General features: G+C 29.8%; 1 protein-coding gene across 2 annotated transcripts in view; it reads left to right on the forward strand.

Moving 5' to 3' along the window:
* The window catches only part of ckn (CRK like proto-oncogene, adaptor protein), a 170504-nt gene extending 158160 nt beyond the window's left edge, over positions 1–12344 (forward strand). The window contains exons 9-15 of one of the 2 annotated variants that reach the window (XM_067051066.1): positions 143–373; positions 1804–1929; positions 3271–3521; positions 4652–4781; positions 5206–5290; positions 6890–6947; positions 10272–12344. In XM_067051066.1, coding sequence (XP_066907167.1) covers positions 143–373; positions 1804–1929; positions 3271–3521; positions 4652–4781; positions 5206–5290; positions 6890–6947; positions 10272–10395 — 1005 coding nt within the window. In that variant the 3' untranslated portion in view covers positions 10396–12344. The remainder of the gene's footprint in view (positions 1–142; positions 374–1803; positions 1930–3270; positions 3522–4651; positions 4782–5205; positions 5291–6889; positions 6948–10271) is intronic. The other variant, XM_067051067.1, reaches the window with a different exon arrangement.
* Positions 12345–16058: the final 3714 nt, after the last annotated feature.

Here is a 16058-nt window from a genome sequence, read left to right on the forward strand (position 1 = left end):
TCTAAAAGGTACAATAAAATATTATAAATGGAAATAAAATTATACATTTTCACACTTTTTTCATTTTATCTTCAGGTTTTATATGAAAAAATATCTTGTTTTCTTAAAATAATTTCAAAACTATTAAAAATTTTGTAATCAGGGTTCCTTGAGCGAGTGGCTTCGCCTGCTGAGACTGGAGGAATACGGCACAGCTCTAAGGTCCCAAGGCTATACAACAGTAGAAGATACTACCCAGATCACCTGGGAGGACCTAGAAGAAATTGGCATAGTCAAGCTGGGCCACCAGAAGCGTATCATGCTCGCCATCAAACGGATCCAGGACCTGCGTGCTGGAAAAACATTCCCTCCGACTCCGTTCACTCCCACACAGGTAATTGATACTTCTTACATTTCTTAATGCTATAGTGAAGCTCATAGTGTGCGAGAGCCTAAGTAGAAGTGAGCATGTTGGCCACTTTATAAAAGTTTTTTATTATCGTTCTGCCCTAATTATATTCATTTTAAAAGTTATAATCAAAACCTTTAAATAATCTGTTTGTGTGTATTGTGATTCAATTGCTTAACCATTAAACTAATTTATTCTTGTAGCATGTTTTAGTTATAATTAATAAAAAAATTTCAAATCCGAATGATAGCTTTTCATTTTTCGCAAACAGTAATGCAGTTTAATTGTGTAAATACTTTGATTTTAAACAAATCATCATCTGTGAGCTAACCTATGCAGCTGAAAGGTAATATTATAAAATTATTATATTAGCCACGTAGATGAAATTCCTGAAGAAAACACTCAGTAAGACTAGATTCAACCAAAATAGAAGTAAATAAAACACAATAGAAGGATACGGCAGGAACTACTAATAGAAAATATTCATAGAAGAGAATTAATATGGTTCGCTCTAATGTAAAGAAAGCTGCCAAACAATAGACTACTAAAATTATATGATGAATTGATAGTTGACGGTAGATAATATACATGAGAAGAAGATGATTAGAGGTCCGGTCAGTGAAGAACATAAATAAGTTACATATTTTTATTCTATATATATATTTCTATGTACCCACAATCATCTCATACAAAATTATATGACTTCTAAAAGTATATGAGTAACAAAGATAAAGAAACCAGCTAAGGAGTAAGTGGTAGGACCTCATTTCGGATCTGACAAGGAACAGAGGAATCACTCTTAGTAATCTTAAAATTTACCACAGATAGAGAAGTGTTTAAGAAATGGATAACACCTTGAGGTTTATTATGTGGGTTGGTTAAAGAAGAAATTTAATATTGTTAATAAACATTTTAAATTTAAAAAATAATTCATGACGTGAGGTCGGCATAGTTCATTGTCCTGTCTCTAAGTAAAATATTTTCAATAAGTTAGCATCTGCCCTTTCCTGGTGTACAGCCCTACTCAATTGATTAGTGACTGTGAATGTTAAAAGTCCTTATGCTGTATTTTATTTATTTTCAGTTTCTATTCTTTCTGAAACATTATGTATTTAGGAACCCTTTCATTTTTTTATTAAAACCTGATTGATACCTCCACGTGTGACAAGAATAAAAAATAAATAAACAAAGATTCAATGAATATTCAGGCTTTTGAAGTTGTGAACAAAATGAATTGTTATTAACCTTGAATTTGTTTAACTTTCAATGTTTGTTTTTTTTCCTTTAGATCATAACCTATTTATTTGCCTTAAGTATAAATATTTTTGTTCCATTTTATGGTCTTGCTATAACACATGTAGAAATGTAGAAGAATAAAATGCATGACTAATTGAAGCACGTATATATATATGAAGGTGGACGGTGTCGTGGACTGCCCAGACTGCCCCAGGGTCCATACCATATTCCGCAGCTTCCATCAGCCGTGGGAAATAGAATCCACACAGCATCTCTATTATACAACAGACATTGTTCCTATTAAGGTATGTATCGAAATTCACCCGCCAGCATGTAGCATAAACCGCTATGATACAATTTCACTCAAGTTTGTGTTAATATTAGAATGACTCAAAATTTATTATCGATTGAATTTATTTAAGTTTTTTACATATTCACATCTAAGCTCAGTCTGTTTATTTTGTTACTATTTATGTTTATTATGTATAGAAATTAACAAAGATATAAATGATTCATTTGTTTACATGAATGATGAAATTCATTTGAAGTAAATTAATGTCTTTTAAACATAGACTTTTGTTTGCTTTATTTTAAGAAATATTTTCTAAACAATAGCATTCATTTTAAAAAGATAAAATTATTTTGTCATATATTTGTTTTTATTATTATTTTTGATAATACAGTGACTCCTTGGGCAAGGAGTTCTCTCTCTCTTTAAGGGACACCTCCATATATAAAGAACAAAACCAAATGTATCTGAATTCGAGATATGAACATTTTTGAAAAATTTACATGCTTAAGATAGAAGTTGTCAATAAAGAAATAACCCAAAAGTCAATAAATAAAGAAGAAATAACCCAAAAGTGTTTTTTTTTTCTCTTTTTATTAAATTCCTAAATTAAAAAAGGAATAGTTCTAGATAATTTTCCTTTATTAGTTAGTTTAATACAATACAAACTGAGTTGGTTCCAATCTCTCCTATCTTAAGATATAATTATACAAACTTCAAACATCATTTTTTCTTCCAAGCTGGAAAAATTGCTCTTGTATGCAAAAGACTTTCCTGAAAAGAAAAAAAAAAGGTTATTGATGAATATGAAAAAAGTAATATAATATATAGTTTAAAATATATTAATTCTAATTATTAGAAAATTTAACAGTTTTAAAACCTTATGTACCTAAATCCAAATTTTACGAATATTATATTTTTTTTCTCCTACCAGTGACCAGAACTGTCTTCTGTTCTGAGGTTTCACTGTGCATTTTTCGATCATTCACTGTCCAATATCAAACAAACAAATTTGACACTTTATATTTAAAAAATCTATGTTCATTAGAAATAAAAAATTGATGTCTGCTAGCTAAAAAATCAATTTTTGTTTTTTGTGTTAACAATTTTTTTTCTATATAAGCTGCATGTAATTTAGTTCTCAAGATTTGTTCTAAAACTAGTTTTAGTCATTTTTCACATTGCTTAAGCTTTCTATGATTTTTTTTTATTTATACTAAATATTACTAATGTTTGACTTAATAATTAAATGTATTGCTTTCTTTACTTCATACAAATAACAAATTTTTGGAAAATCTGGACTGGAAGTACTGTTATTTTCATTGGTTTACTTATTTATTTTATTTTGGCTTTTCAGATTCGTGGAGGCCGAGGTAAGTCACTCGAGTCGCTGGAGGGCGAACCAAGCACTACAGGAGTAGGAGGGACTAGCAGCTTCACAGGAGAGTGGGGCAGACGGTGCTTCGAGGATGGAGACATCACACCAACAAACGAGAACAGTTGCCTTATCACACTCCATCAAGGAGGCGGAACTCTTCCTAGGCCGAGGGCTCTAATGAAACCACGTCCACAGGCAAAAATAGCGCCAACTCTCTGCTTTCAGCCTCCGTTAGTATTTATTTCAAGGAATCATATTTAGATAATATGATATTGCAAAAAACTAATTAGCAAATTTTTATTAACTGGCAAATGTTTTTATAACATACTAAAATTTCATCAATTAATATTACACCAAAATTTTTGGAGAGCATCAGAATTCCAGGTTTTAGAAGCTTAAATTAAATTATGTATGTATATTCTTATATTAAAAACTCTTAGTCAAAGAAAAATGGTTGATACTAGAGCCACCTTTTACATTTCACAACCTAGCAAGAAGAGATCATAACACAAAAAAAGGCTATCCTTCCTGAGACCTGGGGAGCGACAGTCCTATATTACTTTTGAAATATTTTCTTAAAATGGGAAGAGGAAACTTTAAGATAGTTTAATTGAACAATATATAAAAAGTGCTTGAAACTGAAAAACGGGGTGTTTCAATTTCAGGTGCTATTTAACTCGGAAAGTCGTTATCAGAGGGTCTTGTGGGCCAGATCCAGTGGGGAAGGAAGGCCTTTTTTTTGTGTTATGATCTCTCCTCTTGTGAAATTGTGACATGTCGTACATCGACCAACCTACTTGCTATTACTGTTTGCTTGAGAAGTCAGATATGTAAGGTTACCACAGAGGGAGGGAGTGGAGGGTTTCATGCCGTTATTCAATTTCAGGCACTATTTAAATATTACTTTACTATAAATCTTAAATATTTATTTATAATCTTAATATTTTCTTGAGACTGGTAATTTTTTAAAATAAATAATTCAAATTTTATCCATTATAGTCTCAAAACCTTTTATTTCTCTTATAAGCCCGATGTTTCGGCCAATCCGGCCATCTTCAGGGACAATCTACTACAAAACAGCTTTTATTACATGTATGTTTGTAGTATCATACATGTAATAAAAGCTGTTTTGTAGTAGATTGTCCCTGAAGATGGCCGGATTGGCCGAAACGTCGGGCTTATAAGAGAAATAAAAGGTTTTGAGACTATAATGGATAAAATTTGAATTATTTATCTTAAATATTGTTAAACTATCTTAAAGTTTTCTCTTCCCATTTTAAGCAAATATTTCAAAAGAGATATAAGAACATCAATGGCCTTTTTTTTGTGTGACAATTAATAATTTTATTTTATTTTCCAGTGAAATTAAACAACAAGAAGAGTGTAGCCGACTGAGCCCACCAGTGCTGAGGTCAGGTGACTCTGTGACTGTGGTGGCAGATCTCCACCATCCCGTCCACCATTACAATGGTTCTGATGCTAGCTTTAAGGTAATGATTTATGATATTTTTAGTCATTTTTCTCTAATTTATTCTTGGGCACTTATGCTACATCCACAATGCAATCTGTGTTCAGTTTGCATTGTTTTAGAACTGTAAACAGATTAATATTTGTTCTCTCAGCGTTTTGATTAATTAAAAAATTTGCCCAACTTTTGAATTTAATAATTAACTCTAGTTTAAGATTGTAAATTTTAAAATTTCATTGATTTGGTGTAAATACTTTGTTCCAAATCTTATTAATTAACTTAAATGGTCTATTCTTCATTTAACACAACACAAATATTATTTTATAAAGTCATTATATGTTTGGGTAATTAAATTAACAAATGTTTGATAACAAATCTAGAACTACAGTTTATAAATTCAACGTTTATTTTTTCATTTTAATAATTATTATTTATTGATTGTTCAGTCAAGCTCAAGCACAGAATCTGATTCACTTCCATTCGCCAATGAAAATGCAGGCACCATAAAACAGAGAGTGACTAGAAATCCAGGTAAATTTCAGTTTAAATTTGTTATTGTTTATATTAAATAATTTTAGATTAACCATGTCTTTTTCATGATCATAAAAGTAGTCCTCCTTGACCAAGATGTTAAACTCTTAGTCCAATACTGTATTCATTTATAATGTATTAGGTTAATGCAAAAATAATGTAGGATTTTGATATTTATTGAAAATAAAACACAACTTAAATTTAAAGATATACATTTAACTAAACTGATTTTTATCAGAAACAATTTATTTTTGTCAATAAAAGCTCATTACTACAAGCTCATTTATCCAAATGGCAAAGAAATTTGGTTGCCTAGAACAAAGAACAACCCAAAAAGCATTTTCGATGTAACCCTGGTTTTTCAAGTTTTTATTTTTTAAAAAAGTTGTCCAGGTGCTTAAAAAGTTAGGTCAGTAGTGTAGAGGTCTGGCAAAAATGGTGTGTGGTAAAAGATTTCTCAAAGCCCGACTGGTGCTGTCGTTACAGCGTTGGTTGTGCAACGTATGGCCAAACATTATTTTGGGGAAAAGTCTGCTCCTTCCAGTCAATGCTGGAAAAAGATGTTACTGCTTGTGATAAATGTCATAAATTTCTTCTAAGTACTTGTTTGAAGTGATAGTATTGCCACAATTGTGGACTATAGCTCGTCATTGTCTGCTATAGAATGGTACCCATAGCTTTCCTTGCCTACAGCAAAAGTTCTGAGACTAAAAATACACTGTGCACACATGAATGGTCTCCTGGCCTCACACTATACTGATGATATAAGCAGTTTGTGCCATATTGCACCCGAGTTTAAATCCATAAAAATAGTCTGATGAAAATTGATCTTTGACATTTTTTTCTCAAAGACTTTAAACAGAGTGAACAAAATTATTTCATTATTTGAATTTAAGTTGAAAAAAGAATATGGAATAAGGTTTATTGTGGTATATATGGAATTAACATTATATAAGGATTAGGTTTGTTTATTGGATTAGCTTAAAAAGGTTGCAGCGGCGAAACCTTCATTATTAATGCATTAACCTGATAATATAACTCTCAGTAATTCACAATATATATCGTTATCATCCGTGAAGAAGTTAATAAGTCTAGTTATGTAGCTAATGAGTTAAGGTATGCAACGGTCATACGGGTTGGGGGTAGGTCCCAGAGCACACGGTTCGGAACCTTATGGGTTCAATTCTCACCTGGGGTGGTGTATATTTATTTTTCAGCGTTCCCAAAAAATGAATCTTGTCACTCCCACCTTGGTAAGTACGTGGCAGTAGCTCAAGTAGTTGCCAGGGGTTGGCAAAAAGGATCGCTAGGCCCACTTGCCGGACTTGTTCCCTCCCTCCCCCCCAACTAAATACCAGTACCAGCTAATGAGTTATCAAATTTTTCACTGTAGACATGGATATATTATTTTTAAGAGACTTAATCCCAATATTTTTTTATTTAATACAGTTGTATATTTCAATAAATAATTTTTTAAAAAATAATAATAATTTAAATGTCTTTTCCATGACAACCATCATTCAGTTTTTTTTTAAATATGTCAGTATTGAAAATTTCCCTTATTTATTTTATTTATAATATTTTTATTCTGTTTTTCAGACTTTATTCCGACCGTAAGGATACAGGCTCCTCCGGAATGTTCCCTCCTATCACAGAGGTGAGTTTTATAAATATTGCACACTCTAAAATATAATATATTTGTTCCATAGGTTTGGATCCAAATGAGTTCTTTTTTAAATGACACTTATTGTTTCAATGCATGTTCAGTACCAACTAAATGACATTTTCTTGCCACCATAATTAGTTCTTTCTGTCTTATGTCTTAGACATAATGCAACTATCAAGTCAGTACTTCCTTTAAATTTAATTTTGTACCTCTTTGCAATATATAAAAGCCAGCCACCCTTCTTTCATCGTGAAATATTTGTATTTACTAAAATATGTTTCTTTCTTAGTAAGCCGAGAATTTTCCTTAATAATGCGGAATAAACCCCTAAAAAATTATTAATATTAAGCTACTATGACAAAGTCCATTATAAATATTTATATTCTTATTTCATCGCTTTAAATATTTAACAGTTTTCTTATTTATACAATACTCAAATTTAATCATTTAAATTACTTTATCATTAATAAATTGGCTTGTACAATTCATCTTCAGGGTTCCCAGGGACTCCTCCATCTTCAGTTTTTATGAGGAGTTAAAGTGGCTTTACCCTTCCTACTATCGAAAGTATTTCCTTGCAATCTTTCTTCACTAAGTTATCCAATCGTGCTGTCCATCATATATCCCTTAAATTCAAATCCTCTGTTCATTCCTGCAATACCTGTTCCTGGTCTTCAGACTTATATACAATGATCCACCAAACTGCGACTTCCGGCAGATCCTTCCTTACCAGATACTCTTCTCTATGCAATTCCATCTCTATATCCACACTTCACTCCATCATACTTCCTACATTCAAATTCACTTATTCCTTATTACCCAGTTCCTAGAGAATTAAAATTGATACTTAATATTCACATACAAACTGTAAACTCTGGAAATATTTATACTTTGAAATACCGTTACCCTGTCAGCCCTGACGAAGCCCTGCAAAGTGGGTCGAAATGTTAGTTAACAATAAATAGTTTTCTTTTACTATTTTGATAGCTTTATTGACCGCCACCCGAACTATCTCCCTATAATCTACTTAATACGGTCAACTAACTTCTTCCAAAAGATATTTGTATTTTTTTTATTGAAAACAAGATGGTCTCAGTGCGATAAAAAAAACTATTTAACAGGAGCTAACATTTTTCCCCACTTTGCTTCATCGGGGCTAAAAACAAGATGCAAAAACTAAAAATGATGTAAACAGAGTATAAGGTAACATGAAATATGAATTAAGCTATGGTAGAATGTTATTTATATAAATGACCCAAGTAAATTACAGAAAATAGAATTAAAAGGTACAAAGATAAAATATCCTTAATTTTCCATCTTTTAGTTCTAATTTTTTTTCTTTTATCTTGTAATAATCAAAAATTATTTAAAGTAAATAAAAAGGAAAATTGTTAGTTTTAACCTTATTCTCATATCTTAAGTATAGCTTGGGTTCAAATTAAAAGCTTTAATATTAAACAGATAGGAGAATTTTATAACATTTTAGACTTTTAATCTCAGGGTGAGTTTCTAGGCAATCAGAACAGTCAATTTGCTTATTAACTACTTTTATAAATATACTCAAATTCTATTTTGTACAACACTAACCAATTTATACAATCTTCTTTTGATAATGGAAGGTTTTCTTTGTCTTCTAACTCAACAAACTTATTGTACAAGAGCCCACGAGGAGAAAAATGGCAGTTATTTCATCCCAATTTTTGATTACTTAATTGAAAACTGTGTATAATTACTAGTCAAAATTGATGAGTCTACCATGTATAGGTAGGGGGAATAAAAAATGGCGGCTGTTTCAAAACGTTAAACAATTAATTTTTTATTCGGAGCTCTATATCTTTACTACTACCAACAACAATAGAAAATGTAAGAGAGCATCATTTAAAGTAGAGTAAATTTGCTAAAATTTAAGCCCTAACAGAGCTATTTATGTTCAATAGTTCTCGAGATATTGCTTTTAAAAAACAACATTTCATAATAATGTTGTATGGAACATATTTAAAGATCAGTAGTTAGTGAATTTATTTTGAAAAATCTATATATCAAAAACCATTAGACATACAGATGTCTATTAGCACTCAAATTAAAGCTAGTTTAATGAGCTATAAAACAGTTTATGATGTTTATTTTCCTAGGAGTAGTAGTTTTCATGAAATTTTCCAAAATAAATTGATTTATAGTTGTTCGGACAAATTTTTACTAGCTAAATTTATATTCATATGTGAATATCATAAAAATAACTACTCCTACGAAGATAAGTGTCATTAACTACTTTATAGTATGTTAAATTTCCTTTATTTTGAGTGTTGGCAGACATATGTGCTTCTTCTAGGACAAGAGATAATTTTTTCAAAAATCCAACATTTTATACCAACAACTAGAAATTAATATTTTGTGAGTTTATTTTGTCAAATATCATAAAAACTACTTCTCCTACGAAGATAAACGTTATAAACTATTTTATAGTAAATTTAATTAGCTTTAATTTGAGTGCTGGCAGACATCTATATGTCTTATGGTTTCTGAAATAAAGTTTTTCATAAATCAAACTTATTGTCCGAACAACAATAAATCAATTTATTTTAGCAAATATCATGAAAACTGCTATTCCTAGGAAGGTAAAGGTCACGAACTACTTTATAGTTCATTAAACTAGCTTTAATTAGATTGCTAATAGATATCTGTATGTTAAATGGTTTTTGAGGTATAGATTTCTCAAAATAAATTAACTAACTACTGATATTTCAGTATATTTTTATGAAATGTTGCGTTTTAAAAGGCTTTATCTCGAGAACTATTGGACGTATATAGCTCTATTAGGGCTAATGTTTCAGCAAATTTACTCTTCTTTAAATAATGTTCTTTTAGATTTTCTAGTTTTGTTGGTAGTTTTTAAGATATAAAGCTCCGAATGAAAAATTAATGTTTTTTTTAAGGTTTTGAAACAACTGCCATTTTTTATTCCCTTGACTTGACAAACTCTAGTTTTAGATAGACTCTTATCTATACTTGACTATAGTTTTGACTAGTAATTATACATAGTTTTCATTAAAGTAAACCAAAATTGGGGTGAGATAATTGCCTTTTTTCTTCCTGGTTTTTGTACTATTACACTTGCTGTAAACAATCTTTCAGCAAACAAACACTGACTGTTAACAAAAAATAATAAGAATGTCCTCTAAATAGTTTTTTTTTACCACACGCAGACCATCTTTTATTAATTAAACTTGGTCATTCATGGATCCTCCAATTTGTGTTTTTAATTTAAAAATTAATATGTATAATGTATTGATAAACTGATTATATTTATCTTTTCAGGAAGGGTGGCAAAGACGACGCAGGGGATGTGTTGGATGATATAGGTAACATGCTTGCCAACCTCACAGATGAACTGGACGCCATGCTAGAAGAGGAGAAGAGGCAAGGTCTGGTGGATGACTGAACGGAACCGCAATATACCTCTCCCCAATAATTACTACTTAATAGCTATATATTACGTTTGTTGTCTTGTGTAAATAGTCTCCTGGGAGTTTTGGGCCAGATATTTTTGTTAGTCGAGATGGGCGCCATAGCAGCTTATTTTATAGATACCCTTGTAATGAAATTTTGTTGAAATATGTTTTAATTCTTGAATATGTCAATTATGAAGTATTTATTTTCACAGCGAACTGACAGGAATATATTCCAAATAGTTATATTATTTATTTCGTTATATCAGCAGATTTTTCTAATTTATTAAGGATTGGAATAATATTTTTACAAATTATTTTGATAAAAACTTTTCATTTAACTAAAAATTATACCACTATCACAACAATCAACCTTTGATTTGGTTTATTTATTATCAATTGTGCATGAGAAATTATTCATTACTGAAAATAAATTTATTGAATTTTGTTAAAAGTTATATGTTTTTTCAACTAAATTGATTTTACTTATAATTAAACATTATTGATTTCAAATATAAAATTTTAACTTATGCCGGCCATAATAACAGACAGCTTCTTATTTCTAATTGTGTATTTTAAAATGAAGTTAATTGAATATTCTAGAATGAGGAATTTAGTGAGTTGATGTAGTTGTCTTAGGGGAAGCTACTGATAGATAAATTTTTGTAAATATTGAATTTGGAAAAGAGATATTTCATAAACTGTGCGTTCGTTGATCGAACACTAACCGTCCAAAAATTAGATGATCATGGTCCTCAAAGTTGATGTAAATCGACCTATCAATTACTAGACTCAGACATGTATAGTTTGTAATCGTTTTCACAGTACTGACTATTATTATTATATCTAGCTTATACTCATTATGAGAATTTGACTAAATTAAGTTATTCCTAATTTAATACTTTCAACGCCATATGGATTATGGATTTGTGCTTCATTGGTCACAGTGTTAACAGGCTATCCATACATTACTTCGGTCTTGTTAATTTTAAGACTTTTAGATTGAAAAATCTTTTATGATGGCTTGAAATGGAGTAGTTTATTTTAACAAATATGTGTAAATTTGTTTTCAGTAAATTCTGTAAATATTGGCTTACTATCTAGTAGAAGGTTAGATAGTTATTGTGTTTCATTTGTGATTCGTATAACAGATTAAAAAAAGATATTTTTCAAAAATAAAATAAATAAAAATCACAATATTAAAACTATTCTAAATTTGTCCCATTTGTATCAAAATAAGAAAATATTATGGCGACTATTTCGTCACTTGTTAATAATTAATATTCTTATTTTTAAATGAATTTGAGTCTTATGTATAATTTGAGTTTTTTATTTATTTTTGTTTTGTAAATATAAAGAGAATCCTTATTTGTAACGCAACTTCAAACTAAGTAGTGTTCCAGATTAGAAATGTTTTGAACATTTTTGTTTTTTGTTTTAATTTAATCAAGTTTATTTGTTTTATTATTGAATCGTTCGAAATATTAAAACAACAAAGTATGAATTTAAAATTTATTGTGATGCGTGTAAGGGATAAAAATATATATCTAATGTATATGTATTCAAATGTCGGTTTTATAAAATTAAAAAAGAAAATAGAAAAAAAAAAAGAAGACTCCATCACATTAAAAAAATTAATAGTTGTAGGAGTAAAAGTTTGTTATACATATTTAACTAATTATTGTTAGATTTTGTATAAATGTACGATTGTTTATAAGCAATTGTATTCATGTAAATTACCTTATTTAATATATATACATATATCAAACATACCCGAACATTTTATATGAACTTTAGAAGTTATATTCTATAAGACTGGAGTTGCATTTTGAGTTGAAGATGTATTCGTAGAGATTTATTGTATTGTATATTTGACTTGTATGTATGTAACGCATTTTTAGCGGAGTAGAATGTAAATTAATAAATTAGAAAGTTACTACTATTTCTCTGGTTATTTTATTATCCCTTCAATATTTTGATCTATGTAGCATTGTATAATAATATTATAATTTAAGTGAAGACCTTATGAAAATAAAATCTCCAACTTACTTTTATTGAATTATGACAATCATAACTGTTTTTTAAATAGTTAGTTTTTTATCTAATAGTGGAGAGTGTAGTTTTAATCTACAATTAAAGGTTTAAAAATTAATGAAGTTCTAAAAAAGATTTTGACTTGAATTTTATGACCTGGGCAAAATAGCCTGTAAAACTTTTTTTTTTTTTTAATTTTGATGTGAGGTGTGAATTTATATTTAAGATTGTCCTTGAGGATGGCCGAATTGGCCGAAACGTTGGACTATTGATATAATAAAGAATGTTGAGACTTAATAAGAATACCATTTCATTTATTTAATAGATAAATACCAGTCTCAAGAATTTGAATAAATTATATATTATAATTTAAGTGAAGAACTTATGAAAATGAAATTGATTATCTCCAACTAACTTTTATTGAATTATGACAATCGTAACTGGTTTCTGATTATGAATTGAATCTGTTAAGGACCTTTAATCCTCAGTTAGGCGCAACTAATCTGTGAGATGAAATACTTTTTTTTTTTTTAATTTTATTTCCAATGGAAAAATTTCATGAAATAGGTAGCTTGGTGATTTTGTACTCCTTACATAAGTGTAGGAATGTAGCGTTAAAATGTCCTCAGTGCACAGTTGAAATCACAATTTTCTGGATGAATTGCGCCCGGTTACATAAATATCTTTTATTTTCTAAATATAAATTTTTTTTATATTTGAGTACACCTTTCTACATAACACCTTGTTTAATTTTTGGTTTATTATTTTAAATTCAATTATAGACCAAGAAATAAATATATAACTTGCTAAAAAAAAATCTGCAAACCTGCAGCATTCATAGCTCTTCTCAAAAAACTGCCAACCCAAGGTTTTTTTTTTTTTTTACTTTTGTATTGTCATTGCTGTTCCAGAATGATATTATTCAATATTATTGATGTATTATTCAAATACATCTTAATTTTCATTTCTTACATATTTCAAAGAAGTGTTTACTACGTTCAGGTTTGAGTTAAAAGCTTAGAAAAATCATATCAATTAATTTTTTATTATGTTAGAATAAGGGGTGTAGAATACATCAATGAGTCAGTATCCCAAGACGTAGAGAAGGCTGGTTTGGGTGGCCAAAGATCTACAAGATTTGAAGAGCCAACCGAAAAAAAAAATATCTGAGGGGAAGCTGAATTCCTTATCAAACAAAACAAAAGTCATCGAAATTAGATTTCTTTTAAGAAAGTTGTGGCGTATTGTACTTTTTAAAGTATTTAGAAAACTGTTCACTTTTCTATTAGGTTTTGAAATAACTGGAAATACACATTTCTCGAAATGTTCTAGGTTCTCATTTGTCTAATTATGGTTAGTTATATTTCCTACATTGATCTTAATTAGTACAATATTAGCTAAGATATTGCAAACCTATGTTCGACTTTGACGCAATCCTGTGGCAAGTCTTGTGATTAACGCATATAACAATTTTTTATTTTTATATTTATTTATTTATTGACATTTACAAATGTATATAAAATACAACATGCAAATTTGAAGTAGGATCATAATGATATGATACAGCATGTAGAGAAACTACCCAGTAGTAGAACTCTAAAAACATTTTACAATATTAGGTCAGGAGGCCATCTTCTTTTCAGGCGCCTCAGGTTAGAAACTAGTGGGTTTGGGTGGTTAGGGAGTTTATAATGGAAGGAATGATATCGGTTTCGTGCTAGATCAGTTACATAAGGAACATTTAGGTCTTTATGGATGGTTTTATTAGTAACAAAATAAGGAGCATTGAGGATTTTACGAAGGATTTGGACTGTAAGGATTGGATACGAGAGGAATTCGAAGGTTTAGTGGAGCCCCAAAGCACAGATGAGTCTTATTATTGTCATGTAGATCAGTCTTTTGTAATGAGTTAGAAGTTTAGACCGTTTCTCTAGTAAATGCTGTAATAGTCGGAATCTGCGTGCATCTTCCTGTCTTTTCAGTCTTGTGTAAGGATTCCAAGATTGACAGGCGTTTGTCAAGATGTACTCCAAGATAACGAATCTATTCTACAGGGGTAAGAGTCACATTATTAAAGTATACAGTAAGGCATTCGGCAGGTTTACGACGAAGAGTAAATGTGATTTGATGGGATTTGTTGGGATTTATTGTTATCCTCCAATTCGACACCATTCTTCGAGGGTTGTGATATGGTACCGGAGAGTTTGGGATACAATCAAAGGGTTATTACTAACTGTGAGCACACATTTATCATCAGCATACATGGTAAGGATAGTGTTAGGAGTTGTTGGGATGTCAACGATATAACAAATAATTCAAATAAACCTTTGTGGAATAATTTGTTATATTTTCTTAAATTCGAATTTTCGTAACATATCACTTTCTTCCATTTAGATCTTCAATTATTTTTACCGATTTACATGTCAATTTGCAATTTTTCCAAATTGGTATCCTAGAAACCGTTGAATGCAGTTATAGATCTGCATAAACTTTATTTTCTATACATTTTCTCAGCTATGGTTCGTTCCTAGTCATAAAGGAATGAGGAGATATGGGAGATTACAATGATATAGGATGTATAAAGGCTGCTGTCGTTAAAAAGTAAACAAGTTGTAAATATCTCCAAGGCTGGATTATAAATAATCTTTATAATATCGTTGTTCCTTATTTCCTTTAATCAGCAATTTTTTTTTTTTATCAGGTTGTTAAAAGATACATTGAAATAATACAGGAACCGGGAAGAAAAAAAGGCAGTTATTTCACCCCAATTTTTGATTACTTTAATGAAAACTATGTATAATTACTAGTCAAAACTAATGAGTCTGCCAAGTATAGGTAGGGGGAATAAAAAATGGCGGCTGTTTCAAAACGTTAAAAAATTTTATTTTAAATTCGGAGTTCTATAACTTTAAACCTACTAACAATACTAGAAAACCTAAGAGAACATTATTTAAAGAAGAGTAAATTTTCTGAAATGTTAGCCCTAAAAGAGCTATTTACGTCCAATAGTTCTCGAGATATAGCTTTTTAAAAAGCAAAATTTCTTAAAAATCTACTGAAGGATTAGTAGTTAGTTAATTTATTTTGAGAAATCTATATCTCAGGAACTATGTGACGTATAGATTTCTATTACCACTCAAATTAAAGCTAGTTTAACGCCCTATAAAGTAGTTTATGACCTTTATCTGCGTAGAAATAGTAGTTGTTGTTGTTGTCTGGGGCTTAAGGGCGTAAAACCCTGAGGTCATCAACGCCCATAGGAGTTTTCATAAAAAGGAAAATAGTATAGGAAAAAAAGGAAATAGTAGTTTTCATGGTATTTCCTAAAATAAATTGATTTATAATCTATAGAGTTTTGGTTATTTACTCACTCGATTTACCGTAAAAACAACTAATTTCTCTTACTTTTACGGCCTTTTATAGAAGTATATCACTCAAAAGGTAAGAAAAAATGTGCAATCGAAAAAAACAAAACAAATTAATGAAAATTTTTTTAATGGTAGAAAATTTAGCACTTGTAGAGAAATATCCAAAAGCGTGAGAATAACATTTGATGATTCCTTTGTTTACCAAGCATTACCACACACAGCTCAAATTGAAAAGGCCTTGATTTGAACAACGT

This window comes from Halyomorpha halys, unplaced genomic scaffold (assembly GCF_000696795.3).
Source record: "Halyomorpha halys isolate HHAL.00 unplaced genomic scaffold, Hhal_1.1 Scaffold319.1, whole genome shotgun sequence".
NCBI lineage: Eukaryota > Metazoa > Arthropoda > Insecta > Hemiptera > Pentatomidae > Halyomorpha > Halyomorpha halys.